The sequence below is a fragment of the Panthera pardus genome, unplaced genomic scaffold (genome assembly GCF_024362965.1).
Source record: "Panthera pardus isolate Hobbes unplaced genomic scaffold, ASM2436296v1 HiC_scaffold_15, whole genome shotgun sequence".
Classification (NCBI taxonomy): Eukaryota; Metazoa; Chordata; class Mammalia; order Carnivora; family Felidae; genus Panthera; species Panthera pardus.
The window spans coordinates 43056480-43075593 of record NW_026526710.1 but is presented as its reverse complement, the minus strand read 5'-3'; the positions used below and the strand labels follow the sequence as shown (position 1 = coordinate 43075593).

The 19114-nt window shown below is 37.9% G+C and overlaps 1 protein-coding gene across 4 annotated transcripts in view; it reads left to right on the top strand.

Annotated features, from left to right (window-relative positions):
• The first annotated feature begins 5831 nt into the window (after positions 1-5831).
• SS18 (SS18 subunit of BAF chromatin remodeling complex) overlaps positions 5832-19114 on the top strand; it is a 90109-nt gene continuing 76826 nt past the window's right edge. Inside the window, exons 1-3 of one of the 4 annotated variants that reach the window (XM_019465504.2) lie at positions 5832-5960; positions 9068-9144; positions 17674-17758. In XM_019465504.2, coding sequence (XP_019321049.1) covers positions 9068-9144; positions 17674-17758 — 162 coding nt within the window. In that variant the 5' untranslated portion in view covers positions 5832-5960. Of the gene's footprint in view, positions 5961-6328; positions 6469-9067; positions 9145-17528; positions 17566-17673; positions 17759-19114 lie in introns of those variants that run through there. The other 3 variants (XM_019465508.2, XM_019465509.2, XM_019465505.2) reach the window with 3 other exon arrangements.

Sequence of the window (19114 nt, the reverse complement as noted above, 5' to 3'; positions counted from 1 at the left end):
TCCGTTTTGCTCCTTTGCAGCCACCATGTCCCCCATCCTCATTCCTAGTCAACTACTGACCTACTTTGTCACTATAAATTGACTTTGCCTTATTTAGATTCTTATATAGATGGAACCTACAGTACCCTTTTGTGTGACTTTTTCTATGCAAACTAATGTTTTTGAGATTCATCCATTTTGCTGTGTATATTAATATTTCAGCCCTTTTTATTCCTGAGTAGTATTCTATTACATAAATGTATCATAATTTATTTATCTGTTCACCTGTGTTGAATATTTGGGTTGTTTCTAACTTTATGGTATTTTTATCAAAGGTGCTATGAATACTCATGTACCAGTCTTGGTGTGGGCAATACGTTTTCATTTCTTTTGGGTAAGGAATAAATACCCGAGGGTGCAATTGCTGGATCATACGATAGCTGCATGTTTAACTTTATAATAATTACTAGTTGTTTTTCTATGTGGTTGTATCATTTGTACTCCCACAGGCAATATATGAATGTTTCTAGTTGTTCCACATACTTTCCGAAGTGTTATGATGTCACTCTTTAATTCTGGAAGTTTTAGTGGGTATGTAGTGGTTTCTCACTATGGCTTTAATTTGCATTTCCATGATGATTAATGATGGAGAACTACTTTTCATGTGTTTATTGGCCACTCGTAAATCATTTCCAAGTCATGTGTCAAGTCTTGTGTCCATTTTGTTAGTAGGGTTGTTTGTCATATTGAGTTGTAGGGTCCTTTATATATTCTAGATACAAATTCTTTGTTTTAATGTTTCATAAATTCATTATCTTTTCTCCCAGATTATGGCTTGCCTTTTCTTTTTTCTTTCTTTTTTTTTTTTTTTTACGTTTTTTTAAAGTTTATTTATTTTGAGAGGGAGAGGGAGAGAGCATGTATGCAGGGGAGTGGCAGAGAGAGAGAGAGAGAGAGAGAGAGAGAGAGAGAGAGAATCCCAAGCAGGCTCTGCTCTATCGGCACAGAGCCCAATGTGGGACTCGATCTCACAAACAGCAAGATCGTGACCTGAGCCAAAACCAAGAGTCGGTTGCTTAACTGACTGAGCCACCTAGGCACCCTAGGCTTTCCTTTTCATTTTCTTATGATATCTTTGAGGAACAGAGTTTTTAATTTAATTTTTAGCTTTCATTTTGTTTAGCAATCTCTGTACCCAATGTGGGGCTCTAACTCATGACCTCAAGATCAAGAGTCACATGCTGTACCAACTGACCCAGCCAGGTGTCCCCCAGAGTTTTTAGTTTTAATGAAACTCAATTTATCAAATTTTTCTTTTATGCTTCTTGCCTTTTGTGTCTTATCTAAGAAATGTCTGCTTCACTCAAGGTCATGAGGATTCTCTGTTATTTGTTTTTTTGCAGAAGTTTTATAGTTTTACTTTTAAAACAATTGTTTTTTATTCTTTTAAGTTTATTTATTTTGAGAGGGCGGGGTGGGAAAGAGCAGAGAGAGAAGGAGAGAGAGAGAATCCCAAGCAGGCTCCACCCTGTCAGCACAGAGCCTGATGTGGAGTTTGAACTCACAAACTGTGGGATCATGACTTAAGCCCGACGCCCAACTGACTAAGCCACCCAGGCACCCCCAAATATTTTTTCTTATAATTATATCTGCCATTAGTATTGATGGGGTTTTGGAGTGATGGGAGTCTGGAGCTGATTAAAGCAATTAAAGCACGGAGACAGGACCCATGGGCAGAAAGAGCTACCTAGCCAAAATATTTCTTAAGGGTGGACTGCATATTAGGTATTTTAGACCATTTCATGTCTTGAAGTATGTATTTTTCTCTATTAGATTATTAAGTACAAATCTTATCCTTGTTTAGTAATTTATAATATCCTATGTGTTTTTACATATTTTATCCATTAAAATTGGGACAATCTTAAAGAGTCTAGTCTAAGATAGTCACTTAGTGGTAGTGCATAATAAGTAATAAACACTGTTATTTCTTTTTGTTAATGTTTATTTATTCTTGAGAGAGACAGAGAACAAGTGGGGGAGGGGCAGAGAGAGAGGGAGGCAGAATCCAAAGTAGGCTCCAGGCTCTGAGCTGTCAGCACAGAGCCCAATACTGGGCTCAAACCCACAAACTGTGAGATCATGACCTGAGCTGAAGTCTGATGCTCAACTGACTGAGTCACCGTAGTGTCCCTAAACACTTATTTTTAATAGCCTTTTAGATAGGGTGGTTATTTTTCAGGAAAGTGAATGAAATACGAAATGTAGTGTCCGGTGTCATGCCAAAGGTGGAAGAACTGGGGACTCCAAACCTGTGCATTTGTCACAGTGAGTTAAGATTGAATAGAGCTTCACATAAAAGCTTGTTTTAGAAAAGCAATACTTTGTTATAGCATTAACTCCCCAAATATATTTGATTCAGCTCCTCCTTAATTCATTCAATGCTTGATAATGTAAGAAGAGATGGAAATGCTCTGGGTAGTCTTTGTGATAGTCTACTTTGAATGAAACCTTCTGGAGTATTGGAAATAGTCTTTTGAGGAGAATTGGGAAAGGTGATTTGGTTTTGCCTAGCATAATGATTATTTATATAGATATATGCTGTTCTTCTTATGGTCTTGAAATGTGTGGAAGCCACAACTCAAAATAACTCATCAAATACCATGGAGACAGTGAGCAGAAATATTTTGAAAGATACTACCTGACGGGTTTTGCTCTGAGCCCAATTATGAGCAAACAGGCTTGGTCTGTGCCCCCTCCCCGTGTTCAAGGAATTTATGGCAGCAAAGGGGCTTCAAATATCAGCAAATTTGATAGTCTGAATATTATTATTTTTAATATGAAATTTATTGTCAAATTGGTTCCCATACAACACCCAGTGCTCATCCCAACAGATGCCCTCCTCAGTACCCCTCACCCACCCTCCCCTCCCTCCCACCCCCCATCAACCCTCAGTTTGTTCTGTTTTTAAGAGTCTCTTATAGTTTGCCTCCCACCCTCTCTAGCCTTTTTTTTTTCCTTCCTCTCCCCCATGGTCTTCCGTTAAGTTTCTCAGGAGTGAAAACATATGGTATCTGTCTTTCTCTGTATGACTTATTTCACTTAGCTGAATATTATTATAAAACAATATGTATTAAAGAAATGCTTAGATGAAAGTAATCTCAATTATCTATACATGTATGATTTTTTTGTGAACTGAAATAATTTTTAATGCCATGATTATAGTTTTACTTAATATTAAGCATATTCTTGGAACACCTCATTTTATCACTTTGGTGAAATACATTTGAGGAATATAAATTCATGTAACACAAAAAATTGAAACATTTGAAAAATCAAACATGGACAATTTTCTTACATTCATTAAATGTGTCTATATTCATTGGTATGAATAATCAAGAATGAATAGTTCATGTAGATTATTTTACTTATTCTAAACCACCGTATAGTTTTATTAGGATTATTCTCAGACAAAAAAAAAAACCCTTTCACCTCTTTGTTATATGACCTCAATTCCGTCTTCAGATATCTCAGACCAAGATGAATCTAAATAATGGGACTGATTTTTCTGGTTGGGAAAATGGTTGCCTGGGTAGGTCAGTTTTAAGTTCCTAGAGTCATTTCTCAGACTTGGGTCAACTTCCCATCTTCATTTTTTGTTTTCTCCTTAACTAAGTACTGGGTACTCTTTATTCTCCTTTTTCTCCCAAATCTGCTACCACTCAATTTGTACTTTGGGATTCCTTTCTCCCCAAACTAATGGTGAAATGAGACAAGATTTACTCTGTGTCCCAAACTGTCTTTCCCCTAACTCAAGGCTCTTACAGTTACAAAGACTCCAAAATTGTAAGAAGGTTCCTCCAAGTTACAACTTTTCTGCTCCATATCTGAATTTTCTACTTTTGCAGTTCAAGCTGACTGACCGTGTTTACCAAGGAAGCTTGAGAGTAAACATAGGGTCCCTTTAAAGTGTCTTCTGAGATCATTTGTATTTCCAGCTGGATCTTTACTCCAGTGGCCCCCTATCAATGTCATGTGATGGACATAGAAAATAATGGTATTTTTATGGCACACATGCCATCACAGAAAAGGCTGTGGTTATTTATGCCTAGTACCCTAACCTGCTACTCTGAAGAAATAAACACCTTCGGCTGACCTGTTACCTATTTTTCATTGATTTTTTCCTGATGTTGGGGAGCTAAAATTTAGACAAAGAAGGTGCTTATCTTTGGGTACCTCCTTGGAATGTAAGTCTCCTTGGCACTCTTTTTTTTTATACTGTAATACAGAAATTCAGACTACTCCCACAGGTTCATGTTAAGATTTTGGTGCTATCTGCCAAGCAGACATAAATGGAGCAGGATTGTTTCATTTTTCCTACTGAAATATTGCTCTTAACAATTTAAAGTACTTTCCTGTAAACATCGAGACATGGTGATGAAAGCCAGGTGTTGGACATACTGTGTTGATGGTGGACAAGAAGTAGGTTCTGTTCTAAATTCTAGTTTTTCCAATTTCATGTGATTACAATTAACTCCAAATAGAACAGTGGTTTTTTCTTGTTCGTTTTTTAAGGCTTAGGGTAGTGAAAGATAAAAATTTGTTGACAACACTGACTATTAGGAGTATAAGTTCTCTTCCCTTTATTCTTAGGATGGCTTGAGTCTTTATCCTTTAGATGTCAGTTTAAAGAGAAGGCATTCCACCTTAATTCATGTGAGTGCTCATCATTCTTTCAGTCCCTTGTTAGGCTTCTAGTCTTTCTTAGAAGTTTACATATTTACATATTTGTTTCTACTCTGTCAGCCCTATCAGAATATAAACTCCAAGAGAGCAGGTTCCATGTCCACGTTATTCACAGTTGAATCCTAGGTGCCTAGCATAAAGCACACAGAATACACCCACATTTGCTTACTCAATGAAATTTAGGACCTTTTGTGAAGAGCATGTATTTGAAACAAATATTTTTTAAAATTCGCATTTTTCTTAATTTTTCCAGTTTATTAAAAAAAATTTTCTTAACGTTTTTGAGAGAGAGAGAGAGAGAGAGCGAGCAAGGGGAGGGGCAGAGATAAAGGGAGACACAATCTGAAGCAGGTTCCAGACTGAGCTCTCACTGCGGAGCCCTGCGAACCCACAAACTGAGAGATCATGACCTGAGCCAAAGTCAGACGCTTAACCCACTGAGCCACCCAGTGCCCCTCCAGTTTATTTTATATGTAAAGGAAGGGCTTGATATTTGAGCCTCATTAGTGTTGGATGACATTTTACATAAACATTTCCTTTGTGTTATATGGAAGTCCAAATTTACAGAATAATTACCTGCCTCGCCCCTCCTCCAACACATTACCCACATTTGCCTGTGTTCCTGCCATAATTAGAGACCTTTGGGTCCCCCGCCGCCGCACGCATATTTGAAGCCTGGCAATTTGGGCCTAATTTACAAGGCATTAAGTATATAATTGTAAAAGAGTGAAGGTGTCCTATCTCAAAACTTAATCCCAAAGATCCAAGTCAGACGAAATCAACGCACTTTTCTGCTAAGGGCTTGTCCCAAGAAGCGAACTACTCTCCTCTGGCTCTCTAGCCAAGTTGGCCGACTGCCCCTGAGTACTGGACACAGCCCTCGTTTCCCGATTCGGGGTCAGGTTTACTTTCAAATTGTTAGGCATGCTTGTGTGTGCGTGCGAGACTGTGAAGTCCGAGGTGCGCCTTTGGGGCGTAGCCGAGCCGTTTAAACCAGCGAATCCGCGTTCACCTAGACCTTGCACACCTCTGCACATCTCGGCAGATGCTCCACGGGTTTGCACGAACTTGAGGGTCTTGACCTTCCTCCTTTCCTCTCCACCGTGCCCGGACAACCTGGGGCGTCCACTTCTTCCCCGGGGGCGCGGGGTTAAGATGAAGTTGGAAAAACTGAACCAGATCTAGAGCCGAGCGCCGAAACGCACTTGGAGGGAGGCTTCAGCGCGCCGGAGAGAGAGGCAAGTTGCACCCGCGCGAAAGGGGCGGGCCGGCTCGGGCCGCTCGCATTTCCTGTGACAGGGTCTGCCCCAGCCTCTCCTTCTCCCGCGGCGGCGGGACCATTTCCTGAATCGCTGAAGCGGAGGGAGGACTGGGGCGCGGCCCTACCACTAGCTTAAAAGGGAGGGGGGACGGGTCACGAAAGGAGGAAGGACAAGAGGTCTACCTAGAGCAGGGCAGTGCTGCGAGGCAATGCCTCGCTGGTAACGTGCCAAAAGAGGACTTCTATGGTCCGGAGTAACTCCTGTAGGCCAGGCCGGCTGGCTCTTCGTTCGGCGCCGGAGCATCCCCCCTCCCCGCATTCCCGAGGTGGTTCGGCCCGAGAGGCCGGCGTCTCTCCCCCAGTTTGCCGTTCACCCGGAGCGCTCGGGACTTGCCCGTAGTGGTGACGGCGGCAACATGTCTGTTGCGTTCGCAGCCCCGAGGCAGCGAGGCAAGGGGGAGATCACTCCCGCTGCGATTCAGAAGGTGAAGCCTCGTGGGGTCGGGGATGCCAGGCCCATCCTGCCCTTGGGAGCGCCACCCGGGGCCGGCCCGGGAGTCGGCCGGGCCAGGGGCGGAGGCGGGCCTGCTGGGAGGCGGTCGTGTGTGGGAACCCGAGCCGCGGGCTGTGCCTGAGTGGGTGGCGGAAGGCGGCGAACCGGTTCTCCCACGGAGTCCTTCGCGCGTTTGGGCTCTTTCCTACAGGCACAAAAGCCCAAGTAACCGCCGCCGGATTTCTCTAGGGATGGGGCGGCGTTCCGGCGGCGGGGCGCGTGCGCCCGGCGGCAGCGGCCGCGCGGGGAACGGCTGTTTGTCGGAGCCGGCGCCCCCCGCGGCCCCGCGCGTCGCTCCGGAGTTACTTTGGCGTCGCCCCGCCCAGCGCGCCGCGGCTGCTTCGCGCACACCCGATCTCGGGTCGCGGGAGGCCGAGGGGAAGTCGGAGCGCGGGTCGCCGCCCTCCGTTGCGCTGCGCACTCTGGCCGACTTGGGGAGCTCGCTGGAGAACTTGGAGGGGAGGGGGGACGCTGCAAGAGTCCGAGGGGCGGGCGAAGGAGGGCCCCCTGGACTTCGGGGTTACCCTCGGAGTTCTCCTCTCCCTCCCGGATTCACTCCCTATCCGTGTACATCAGGAGATACTCACTGAGCGCCTACTCTAGGTGCTGAGGCTACGGTGGTGAGCCATGGTCCCTGCCTTCATGGGACTTGGAGTCTAGTGGTGGAGACAATCTGATAATCGTGACCTATTGCAGAAGTCGTGATAAATAGTCGGGGAGGTGCGTCCCTTTTTAGAGGGTAGTGCCTCTGTCGCTGCTGTGTTACTGCCAGTTAGGGACACAAAGGTTCTTTATTGTCCGCTACCCCGTGTTGCCTATGAGCAAGACAGTATTCTCAATTTTAGTCAGCCAGACTTTGAAAAGTTACTTTCTATATCTAGCAGTTTACCTTAAATATTTCAGTTTTGTTGTATACACGGAGATGAGGACGGAAGTTGAAGAAAAATCAACTTTTCGTACCAGTCAGGGCACCGATGTATGCCTAGTAGATTATGTTAATGGGCTTCTGTTCACTGTCAAGTTCTTTCTGGTGTGGCATTTGACATTTGCCCAACTGTTGCTTTATTTTATGAACAAACCCGCTTGTCAGTGCCTGGAGATGCAGTGCATTCATAGAGTGCATTGGGCTAAGTCTGCAGGCTGGCAATCAGCTGCAAGTACATACAGGTTTCTGGAGGGATTCACTTTTTACTTTTATTTTTGGACTGTAGAAGAGTTCTGAGGTTGGTGGGTGGGTTGGTTTTCCGAAAAGAGTTTTTCTTCCATACATCTTAAGATGTTTATTGGTGATTAATTCAGGAGATGCAGATCAATTAGTGTTCATTCTCAGATGAGAAGAGAACATGGATTCCAAATTCAGTGCCTTATTTTACGTGTGAGGGATTGATGTTAGAAATGAAAAGATATATTCTAATGGTGAAGTTTGTTAGGTTGAGGAATCGACTGAGGAGACACGTTGTGAAATCATTAGACTGGACTAATGGATTTTAAAGACACATTTTTTTGGCATCCAGTGATTCTATTTAAGAAATAAGTACGCTTTTTGGAAGAGGATGTCACTATTTTTTTTCCTTTTTTTTTTTTAGCAAGTGAAAATTATTCATATGCAGGAAGAAAGTCACAATTAATGTTAAATGGATTTTTGTGTTTTTTTTACTTAAAAGAGGTACATTAAATTATTCAGATAGAGTGATTTTGGTATTATGTTATGCTTATTGAATTTGGGAAATGTGGGCCAAGTTCAGGAGGGACATCTACTCCTGTCCCTTGACCTTAAGATAAATCTGAGCCTCTAGAATCATAAGTGCTTTGCAAAGGATTGCAAAGCTGGCACTAAAACTAACTGGCCTTTTCGTTGCTACATCAGTATTCTTTCCTCAATGCCACCTTGTTTAGAGGAATTATTTGACCCTTAAAGCCAATATTGCTTTGAATTGCTATGAGACTGTAGAATGATAAATCGATACGTGCTTTTGTTTTTAAACTTTTGGGACGACTTAATTTTAAGGTAAGCTCATAAAGTCTGTAATAAATATTGTACATGCTTATAAATTATCTAGTTGATTATTCCATATTTGGAGAATCATAGAACCATACTGTATAACACAGGGAAACTAGCCAGCTATCTCCTCAAGCCTCATGGGCTGGTGTTTTCATGTATTCATTGTGGATAAGACGAAATTTTTCTTTACTACTGCAAAACATAAGAATGATGCAAAGTCAGCTTAGACCCTTACCTTTTAGTCAGGACAGACTAAAGTTTCTATTACAGGCAGTCGAGGTAATAAAATGTTTGAATACAAAAGAAACCTCTTCTGGGCTTCAGGTAATAATTCAAAAGGTGAATAATTGGAATAGAATTATTTAAAAGTTGTTGATTAAACATATCATTCCAGAGGTGTAGAATAAGATTGAGAAGACTTGAATGGGTTCAGTTCCTATGAATAAACATTTCTAGAAATCTGAAAGATTTTTGAAAATTTAACATGATGCACTGGATTTACGATAAACTTTTTCTAATTTTATTTCAGATGTTGGATGAAAATAACCATCTTATTCAGTGTATAATGGACTATCAGAATAAAGGAAAGACCTCAGAGTGTTCTCAGTAAGAATGATAAGAAAAAATTTTTTGTTTTCATATTTCCGTGTCGGTTAACTTTTTGCTTTTCTTTTTAATAGCAGCTTTACTGAGCTATAATTCATATACCATGCAATTCACCTGTTTTAAAGTGTACAATTCAAAGCTTGTAGTATCTTCATAGAGTTGTATTATTATTACTTCAGTCAGTTTTAGAGCATTTTCATCATCTCCAAGAGAACCCTATACCCACTAGCAGTAACTTTCCATTTCCACCTAATCCCTCACCACCTGACAACCACTAATCTGCCTTCTGCCTATGTAAGATTTACCTATTGTGAACATTTCATTTAATGGATGCTACAATACGTGGTCTTTTTTGACTGAGTTCTTTTACTTAGCATGTTTTCCAAGATTCATCCACGTTGAAGTGTACGTCACTACTTCCTTTCTATCACTGAGTAATTATTCATTGTGTGGTTGGTTATACTATGTTTTATTTATCCATCAGTAGTGGACATTTTCATTTCTTGGCTGTTATGAATAATGCTTCTATGAACGTTCATATACACATTTTAATGACTTTTCCTGATTTTTACAAAAGAAAAATTTGTTCTTTGGGATGCAGTGGGTATCTTTCTTTCTCTTTTTAAAGGTATCTTGCATTGTAAAATAATGACTTCAAATTTGTGTGTTGCCTGATCAGTGGAAAAGTTAGATCTTCACATGTATAGAATAGTTACCATCCATATATGTGGTTAAGAAAGCAAAGCAATAGAGAATTGGTTATCATTCATAAGAATCAAACTTGTTATTTTGAAGTGATGTGTTGGAAATAAATGGTATCCTTAATAGAATCTGATACAGTGGAGCAAGTTGAATATTTTATCAAAAGTCTCTAGAAGGGGCTCCTAGGTGCCTCAGTAGGTTGGGCATCTGACTTTGGCTCAGGTCATGACCTCGCGGTTCTTGAGTTCAAGCCCCCTGTCGGCCTCTGTGCTGATGGTTCAGAGCCTGGAGCCTGCTTCAGATTATGTGTCTCCCTCTCTTGCTACCCCTCCCCCACTCTCTCTCTCTCTCTCTTTCAAAAATAAATAAACATTAAAAAATTTTTTAAAAAAGTCTCTAGAATACCACTGTCCAGTAGAAATGTATTGCAAACCACAAATGCAATTTTATATTTGCTGGTAAGACACATTAAACAAGTAAGAAGAAACAAGAGAAATTAATTTTAATAACATTTTACTTAACCCATTATTTCCAAAATTCTATCACTTCAATACATAATCAGTATAAATATATTATTATTATTAATTTTTTTAAAGTTTGTTTCTTTTGAGAGAGAGCGAGAGAGCATGAGCAGGGGATGGGCAGAGACAGAGGGGGAGAGAGAATCCCAAGCAGACTTTGTGCTGTCAGTGCAGAGCCTGATGAGGGGCTCGAACTCACATGTGAGATCATGACCTGAGCCGAAATTAAGAGTTGGACACTTAACTGATGGAGCTACCCAAGGTACCCGAGCTACCCAGTATATACCCTATATATATACCCGGTATATATTGAGATAGTTTACACTCTTGTTTGTATCTAGTTTTTTGAAATCCCTTGTAAGTCTTACTCTAAAATGTCATTTTGAACCAGCCACATTTCTTTCTACCTAGTGAGTGCTTTGTTGGACAACACAGCTCTAGAATATTTTATTCTCACCATAGTTTTGTGACATCTGTCTTTCCTAGAGATCTCACTGGTCTGTTCCCAAGTAGATTTTCCCAACAGCCCTGGCTCTTGGCTCTGCATGGGCCTTCCTGCTGTGCTGGACTTTTGCTATCCCTTCATTCACGCTTTATCTAATTTTGAGTCTCTCATGGTTGCTTTGTCTTTTTCCTTTTTGTTTAACATTTTTGAAATGAAGAAGTCATGTAAAAAGTCATTGTAGAAAGGACATCATAGGGTGTAAAAGTCTATAGAGGTTAAAGCAAGTCACATTTTACTTTTCATTCTTAGGCTTCTCTCCTTTCCACAGGGGTAACTACTTTTGATGGTTTAGTACCTGTCCTTCCAAACATTTTTTGTGCATTTGCACAAAGTGCACTATTTTTTTTTTTTTTTTTAACGTTTATTTATTTTTGAGACAGAGAGAGACAGAGCATGAACAGGGGAGGGGCAGAGAGAGAGGGAGACACAGAATCTGAAACAGGCTCCAGGCTCTGAGCTGTCAGCACAGAACCCCACGCGGGGCTCGAACTCACGGACCGTGAGATCATGACCTGAGCCGAAGTTGGATGCTTAACTGACTGAGCCACCCAGGCGCCTCCAAAGTGCACTATTTTTAATGGGTTAGAATTTTCTAAATGGAATGGCTGGGTCAGAGACCATCCCTAATAGCCAAATTACCCTGCAAAAAGATTGTATTCATTTGCTTTCTCCTAGCCAGGTTTCAGAAGCTTGGTTTTCAACACCCTCTGCTAGCACTGGATATTAGTCATCTTTCAAAAAATTTTGCAATTGGTGAAAAGTGGTATCTTTTTCTAAAAATTTTTATTTTGAAATAATTTAACTCTTAGAAAAGAAGTTTTAAAAACAGTGTAAGAAATTCCTTATGCCCATCACTGAAATTCCTTAAATGTTAACATAGTATCTTACTTGCCTTATTACTCATTTTCCCCCCATATCATTCATTTCCTCTCCATATCGTTTCTCTGAAATATTTGAGAATAAGTTGCAGCCATGATTCTCTTATCTTTAACTACCTCAGTGTGTATTTTATAAAAACAGACACAAATACTTAAATAATCAGAGTATAGTCGTTAAAATTAAGAATGCAATACTATTACCTAAATTTCAGACCTGTTTAAAATTTTGCCGATTGTCCCATTAGTATATATATTTTTTTGGTCTAGGATCCAGTGCAGGATCAGATGTTTAATTTAATTGTCACACGCCTTAAGTATTTGATCTGGAACCGGTCTTCAATCTGTTATTGTTCGTGTTGTTGATGTTGTTGAAGCGTACATAGCAGTTATTTTGTGGAATGTCTCTCATTTTGGGTTTGACTGGTGTTTTCCTTGGTTAGGTTCATGTTACGCACTTTTGGCAGGAGCACAACGATGTTTTGTCCTTTTCAGGGTATTCTTAAGTAGCCATATGAATGGGAGCCATGGGAATAAGAATTTCCTCCCAGTATTTGTGAGAATTTTAATCAATTAGGATGATACCAGTTCCTCCACTGTGAAGTTACTATTTTTTTCTTTATAATTCATATGTGTATCTTGTTGGGGAGATACCTTGAGACGCACATAAGCTGTTTCGTACTTTCCCTTTCTTTCCTCTCATATTTTCACACATTAATTTTAGCACCCACCATGCAAGGATTCTTGATTGAAACCGTTATTACTGTGGTGGTTGCCAAATGGTGACTAAGTCCATCATTCCTTCTACATGTATTTGAAATCCCATTTTAAGAAAAAAATTTCTCGTTTCCTGCCTCCATTCATTCGTTTATATCTGAATGGACTTATGGGTTCTTAACTGTATTCTTTAGGTTATATGTAATTCTGTTTTCTTTCTTAAATTGTTTCTGATGTTGGCCACTAGAACCCCTCAAGATGGCCTCTTGATAAGCATCCATTATTTTTTGAGCATTTTCTTACTTTCTTGCACTACAAAATGTTCTAGGCTCATCTTATACTTTTTCCTTTCCCAGTTTGGAATCACCCATTTCTTCAAAGCCCTGATTGTATTTTGGAGAATGGTATTTAGAAACTTAAGTCTGAGTACTAGGGTATTTTATTTTCTAGTCACTTGTACGTTTTGTATTTTATATGACCATTTTCATTACTTTATGTATGTTGTTTCATATCTGTTTATATTTCCAAATATTCTTTTTTTTAAGATTTTATTTTTAATTAATCTCTACACCCAATGTGGGGCTGAAACCTATAACTCCAGGATCAAGGGTCACATGCTTTTCTGACTGATCCAGCCAGGTGCCCTTATTTCAAAATGTTCTTTAAAAAATAATTAGCTGATCTATTTCCTTAGTTTAACTATGGATAGTAATCAGTAGTAAGGAGCTCGCTACCTCAGATCAGCCATGGGATAATAAAAGTTGACAGGTTCTGATTAGAATACTTATTTTCACGTATGGCTTTTTAAACTGCCAGATAGCCAAGCGATTTTGTGGTATAGGACTGATTGAGTTTCTTACAGGACCCAGCTATACATGACATGGATGGGAAGTGTTGATCTAGAATCAAATTTTCCAACTTGAGTCAGCAAAAGTTTATACTGTTTTGTTCTTTATGTTCTCAGCTTTTTTGTGTATAATGATAATTTCCCCCTTCTTTGCATATTGGAATAGAGCTCATTTTCTCATGTATTTTGTGCAGATGGGGCTTAAATTGATTTAGATAGTCTTATACTTTGCTCTTCCTGATAGATTTAATTTCATTCTTAGAGTTCTTTAGTCTTTCTTTTTCAATTTGTTAGTGTTGTTTTGTGAGTGAAGAGAAAAAAATTCCTTGTCTCAACCTTAAATGTTCCTTTTTCTTGCATTGGGAAAAGGAAAAGGAAAATGAAGAGGAAATGAATAAATGACAGGCATCTGGGAATTGGTAGTTCAGTTTTAATTAAACAATTCCTTAAGATGTGATAACTTTGCCTGAAACCTTTTAAAATATAAAATAACTTTATTTTTATGAAAGCAGCATATGAATTGTAGAAAATTAAAAAACACAGGTAACATAAAAATGAGATCTCAAATACTGTATTCTCACCACCTAAAGATTTTTTCACCAGTAGCATGTTTGTATATATTGCTGTATTTTTATCTACATACACACACACACAGTCATGGTACACTGAATAAAATTAGTAAATCACTTATGGAGCTCATATGCACAAGTCCTCTTTAAATTCTGATAACATATGTGCGAGAATGTATTAAATGTATTATTATTATTATTGCTCTATGGTAGTGTTTGACTTGAGCATTTTCTATATCAACTTCTATATTTACTTAAATCAGTCCTTATTTATTTGTATTTTATCATGGGTGCAACTTTCAGAGGGTCCTGTAAGTGGTTTTCATGCAAAAATTTTGTAATAATCATTATGTAAAAGAGTTTAGTTTTAAATCTCCAGTATGGAAGATAACTTTTAATCTATAAATTATATTTCTATTGTCTTATAAATACTATCTTCATAGTTTCTTGGTGAAGGTTTTTTGTTAAAAATGAGATCTGACTTTGTCGGATTTTTTAATTACATAAATAAATTTAACAGTGGTTATTTTATGTTGTTCAAGATAATTGGTGGAGTGGTTCTTAGTGGAATCTTTGGGAAGTATAACTGCCTCTCATGGAATAGGTTAACAATTATGGGTGTACTGGAATGTCTGTGAGTGTGTAGTAGGAAGTTACCATCATCCAGTGTAAAATGTTGAAGTGTTTATATCTGCCCTTATCAGCACTCAATTTTCTTTTGTTAATGTAGACTGTTCTAGAGATAATAAGCATGTACATTAAAGTGATACTAATTCAGTGATAAATGTAATAGTGTTTGAAGTTTAGGAAAATGTTTCTTTAGTATTTATAGAAGAATCTGCTTTTTATTATCCTTTCATTGGGGTCAGCTGAAGCCAAATTCTTCTGGAATATTTGTTTATTGCTTTTTGGGTGACATATACACAAACTTGTAAGAGAATATGTATATATACTACCTTTTCATTACCGTTCATCTTTGAGTCTTGAATGATCTTAGAAAAAGCTTATTAGATGAATGCTGTAAAAATAATGCAGTTTTACAAAAAAGAAAACCTACTGAATATTGGTAAGATACCTTATATTAGGTAAAAAGATTTAGGGCTATTGGGACAATTGGAGTAATTTGAATGGGTTCTGTGGATTAGATGATATTACTGTCCTAATTAATTAATATAAATTAATTATCAGTTAATTAATATCAACATTAATTTGTTGTACTGTGGTTGTATATGAGAATTTCCTTGTTTTGGGGAAGTTTACACTGAAGTGTTAGAAGTATTATGTTTGTAATTGATTCTCAGAAGGTTTTGAAAAAAGTATGTGTGTGCTTGCATGTGTGTGTATATTGGTGTGTGTTTAAATATGGAGGAAGACATGTGAAATTCCAATGCTTGGGGAGTATGGGAGAAAGATATTTGGGAGTTTTTTATACTATTCTTAAAATTGTAAGTTTAAAATGATTTCAAAATTGAACGTTAAAAAGATTTAGGTTGGGGAAATGGCTTAAAAATTAAGGTACTCCATAATAGATGCTCTATTTATAGATATTTAGAACCATAAGGGACTTTGGAGATCTACTTTAACTCATTATCTTACAAATGAGGCTTTAAGACCTTGGCAGATTAGATTTAACAGTATTTTAACATTGACTTGTTAAGGACTAATCAGCATGACTAACATTTTTCCTTAAAGGGGTAGTTAGAGGAAACCATAGTCCCTTAGTAAGGTTTGTTATTTTTATTTTTGCAGGGTGGTCAGCAAATCTCATATCTGAATATATTAAAGCCATATTAATACTCAGAGAAGAAAAGAAAAACTTCATGGAGTAGACTTTGAAATGGGTTATATGTTCTAATTAAAAATGGCAAGATTTGGGAACCCTGTATCTTAAATTCCATTCAAGAGCTCTACAGAATAATGAAATAGTTCCAGCTAGTGGTGCCTGTTAGTGCTGTTGTAAGAATTTTGACCACATAATTAACCATTGTGAATAGATCAGTACAATTTAATCATTTCTGGTCCTTATAACAAACGTTATATGCTTTCTGATTGAGCAGCATAGGGTAATATGTGAGGAGAAGCGTTAATAGCCTAAATTATTTTTAAGCAAGAATAACAAGAACAAAAGGAAACAAAGGAACTTTGGGAAGTGTTGGGTATGTCTATTATCTTGATTTGTGATGATGGTAGTCACAGCTGTTTGTATATGTCCAAATTCATCAAATTGTACAAATTAAATATGTGTTTCTTTGTATTTTAGTTATACCTCAATAAATTTGTAAAAAATAAAATAAAGAGCATAAACTTGTCAGGAAAATTTAAGGTAATTGAGAAATAAGGTTTTTTTTTCTCTAATAAGAAAAAAGTAGTGAAACCAGTTTTAATAGAAAAAAAATAATGCAGCAAAAACTTTACTAGGATTCCTTATATAGCGTCTAGAGAATGACTTCATCTGGGATCTGTATTAGAAGACTTTATTTAGCTGAATAAAGTTCTTTTATCTTATTTTTATTATTTTAACTTGTATTTAATGTTTCTCAGTACACAAAATTCTAAAACAGCCTGACAGTTTGGTATAGGATTTAAGTTTATATTTGGAGGGTTGACAAACACTAGTAACTGGATCATTACTAATTTGCGAAGGTTAGCAAAACCAATTCATAAGATCACAATGAACATGTTTAACCACTTCATTGCAGTAGTGAGAATTTGCTGTATTTTTAAAAGTAAATTCTTGGGGCGCCTGGGTGGCGCAGTCGGTTAAGCGTCCGACTTCAGCCAGGTCACGATCTCGCGGTCCGTGAGTTCGAGCCCCGCGTCAGGCTCTGGGCTGATGGCTCGGAGCCTGGAGCCTGTTTCCGATTCTGTGTCTCCCTCTCTCTCTGCCCCTCCCCCGTTCATGCTCTGTCTCTCTCTGTCCCAAAAATAAATAAAAAACATTGAAAAAAAAATAAATAAATAAACGTTAAAAAAAAAATTTTTTTTTTAAAAAAAGTAAATTCTTAATGGTATTGGTGTCCTGTTATTTTGTTTCATATATATGATACATACATACATATATATATATGTAATTATTTTGTCTCATACATACATATATGAATATGTATGTATGTAATTGAAGACACCTGTTCATTGTCTTCTCTATATGCTGAGCCCCAATAGATGGGCAGTATAACTGTAGCAGGCATAAACTGTTGGTCACTGCTGCAGGAGAAGGAAAAATTGTGTGGTTCCTACCTCTTTTTTGACATTTTTAGCATGAGCGTGTTGCCTGTACTTGGCTTTGAAGTTTTTGGCAACATGAAAATGGCAGAGGGAAGGGAATAAACATACCAGTTTTGTTGAATTCTTTCATTCTAGGTCTCTTTTTTAAAAGCACATGTACTATGTATAGAGCCAGTACATTTCTCAGTAATTCCATTTACTAAGCTGTGCAACATTAATATTGTACATGTTACTAACTTTTCTAAACCTCAGTTGCCTCATCTGTGAAATGGAGAAAATATGAACTTTTACCTCATAGTGTTAGTTTAAGGACTAGATAAAATATATAGGTATATAAGACAACTGTAACAGTATCTAGCAAATGGTAAGATCTGTGTTTATTATTATCTTTGAATGTATTTATTATTTGGAATTATTTTGCAGAGGAACTAGGAAAAATTGAAGTGCTATTGATGTTCAGGTAACATAAATCTTTTATTAAACTCGAGAAATAATTAGAATGCTATTTGTATTTAAGCAGATAGGAAGAAAATTATTTTTAATATTGATATTTGTTTTGTTTTAATAGGTATCAGCAAATGTTGCATACGAACTTGGTCTACCTTGCTACAATAGCAGATTCTAATCAAAATATGCAGTCTCTTTTACCAGCAGTAAGTACCTTTAAAATAGTGTAAAGTAGACCATCTTTATAGAGTTATGTATAGTATAACACATTTTTGTTTAGTGATTTTTAAGTATTGTTTAGTAAATCCTGCCCTCTGAGAACATGAGGGTATTCTTCTATTTGTTCTAAAAGCTTTATTGTTTTGCTTTCATATTTAATTTGAATTAATTCACCTGGAATTGATTCCCTCCCTGAAAAAGTTATACCCATCCATCCATTCACCCACATACCCACTTGCCTACCAATTTATTTATTTATTTTAATTTGTAATTGCACAAATAATTTATGAATAAGTTTATAGTATTTCAAAGCAAATCCCAGGCACCCTATGCTTTCGCTGGTAAATACTTCACTATGCATCTATGGCAGAGAAGAACCCTTGTTCCACCCAACAAGATTAATCAAAATTCCTTACTTCTTATTATAGCCGGCCTATCTTCAAGTTTCACTGATTATCTTAAAAAATCCAAATGTTTTTTTTTCTTAATTTATTTAATTTTTTATTTTTTAAAATTTACATCCAAATTAGCATATAGTGCAACAATGATTTCAGGAGTAGATTCCTTAGTGCCCCTTACCCGTTTAGCCCATCCTCCCTCCCACAACCCCTCCAGTAACCTTCTGTTTGTTTTCCGTATTTATGAGTCTCTTCTGTTTTGTCCCCCTCCCTCTTTTTATATTATGTTTGTTTCCCATCCTTTATGTTCATCTGTTCTGTCTCTTAAAGTCCTCATATAAGTGAAGTCATATGATTTTTGTCTTTCTCTGACTAATTTCACTTAGCATAATACCCTCCAGTTCCATCCACGTAGTTGCAAATGGCAAGATTTCCTTCTTTTTGATTGCCGAGTAATACTCCATTGTATATATATATACCACCTCTTCTTTATCCATTCATCCATCGATGGACATTTCGGCTCTTTCCATACTTTAGCTATTGTTGATAGTACTGCTATAAACATGGGGGTGCATGTGTCCCTTCGAAACAGCACACCTGTATCCCGTGGATAAATGCCTAGTAGTGCAATTGCTGGGTCGTAGGGTAGTTCTATTTTTAGTTTTTTGAGGAACCACCATACTGTTTTCCAGAGTGGCTGCACCAGCTTGCATTCCCCAAAACATCCAAATGTTTTAGTGATTGTTTGCCGCAGAATCCAAACAAGGTCCACGTGTTGCATTGGTTTGATATGTGTCCTAAATCTCTTTTAATCTATATCAGTTTATCTTTTTTATTCTCCATTTATTTGTTGAAGAAACTGGGTCGCATATTTTGTAGCTTCTCACATTCTGGATTTGGCTGATTGTATCCTCATGGTCCTTTAACCTGTTCTTCCATTTCATC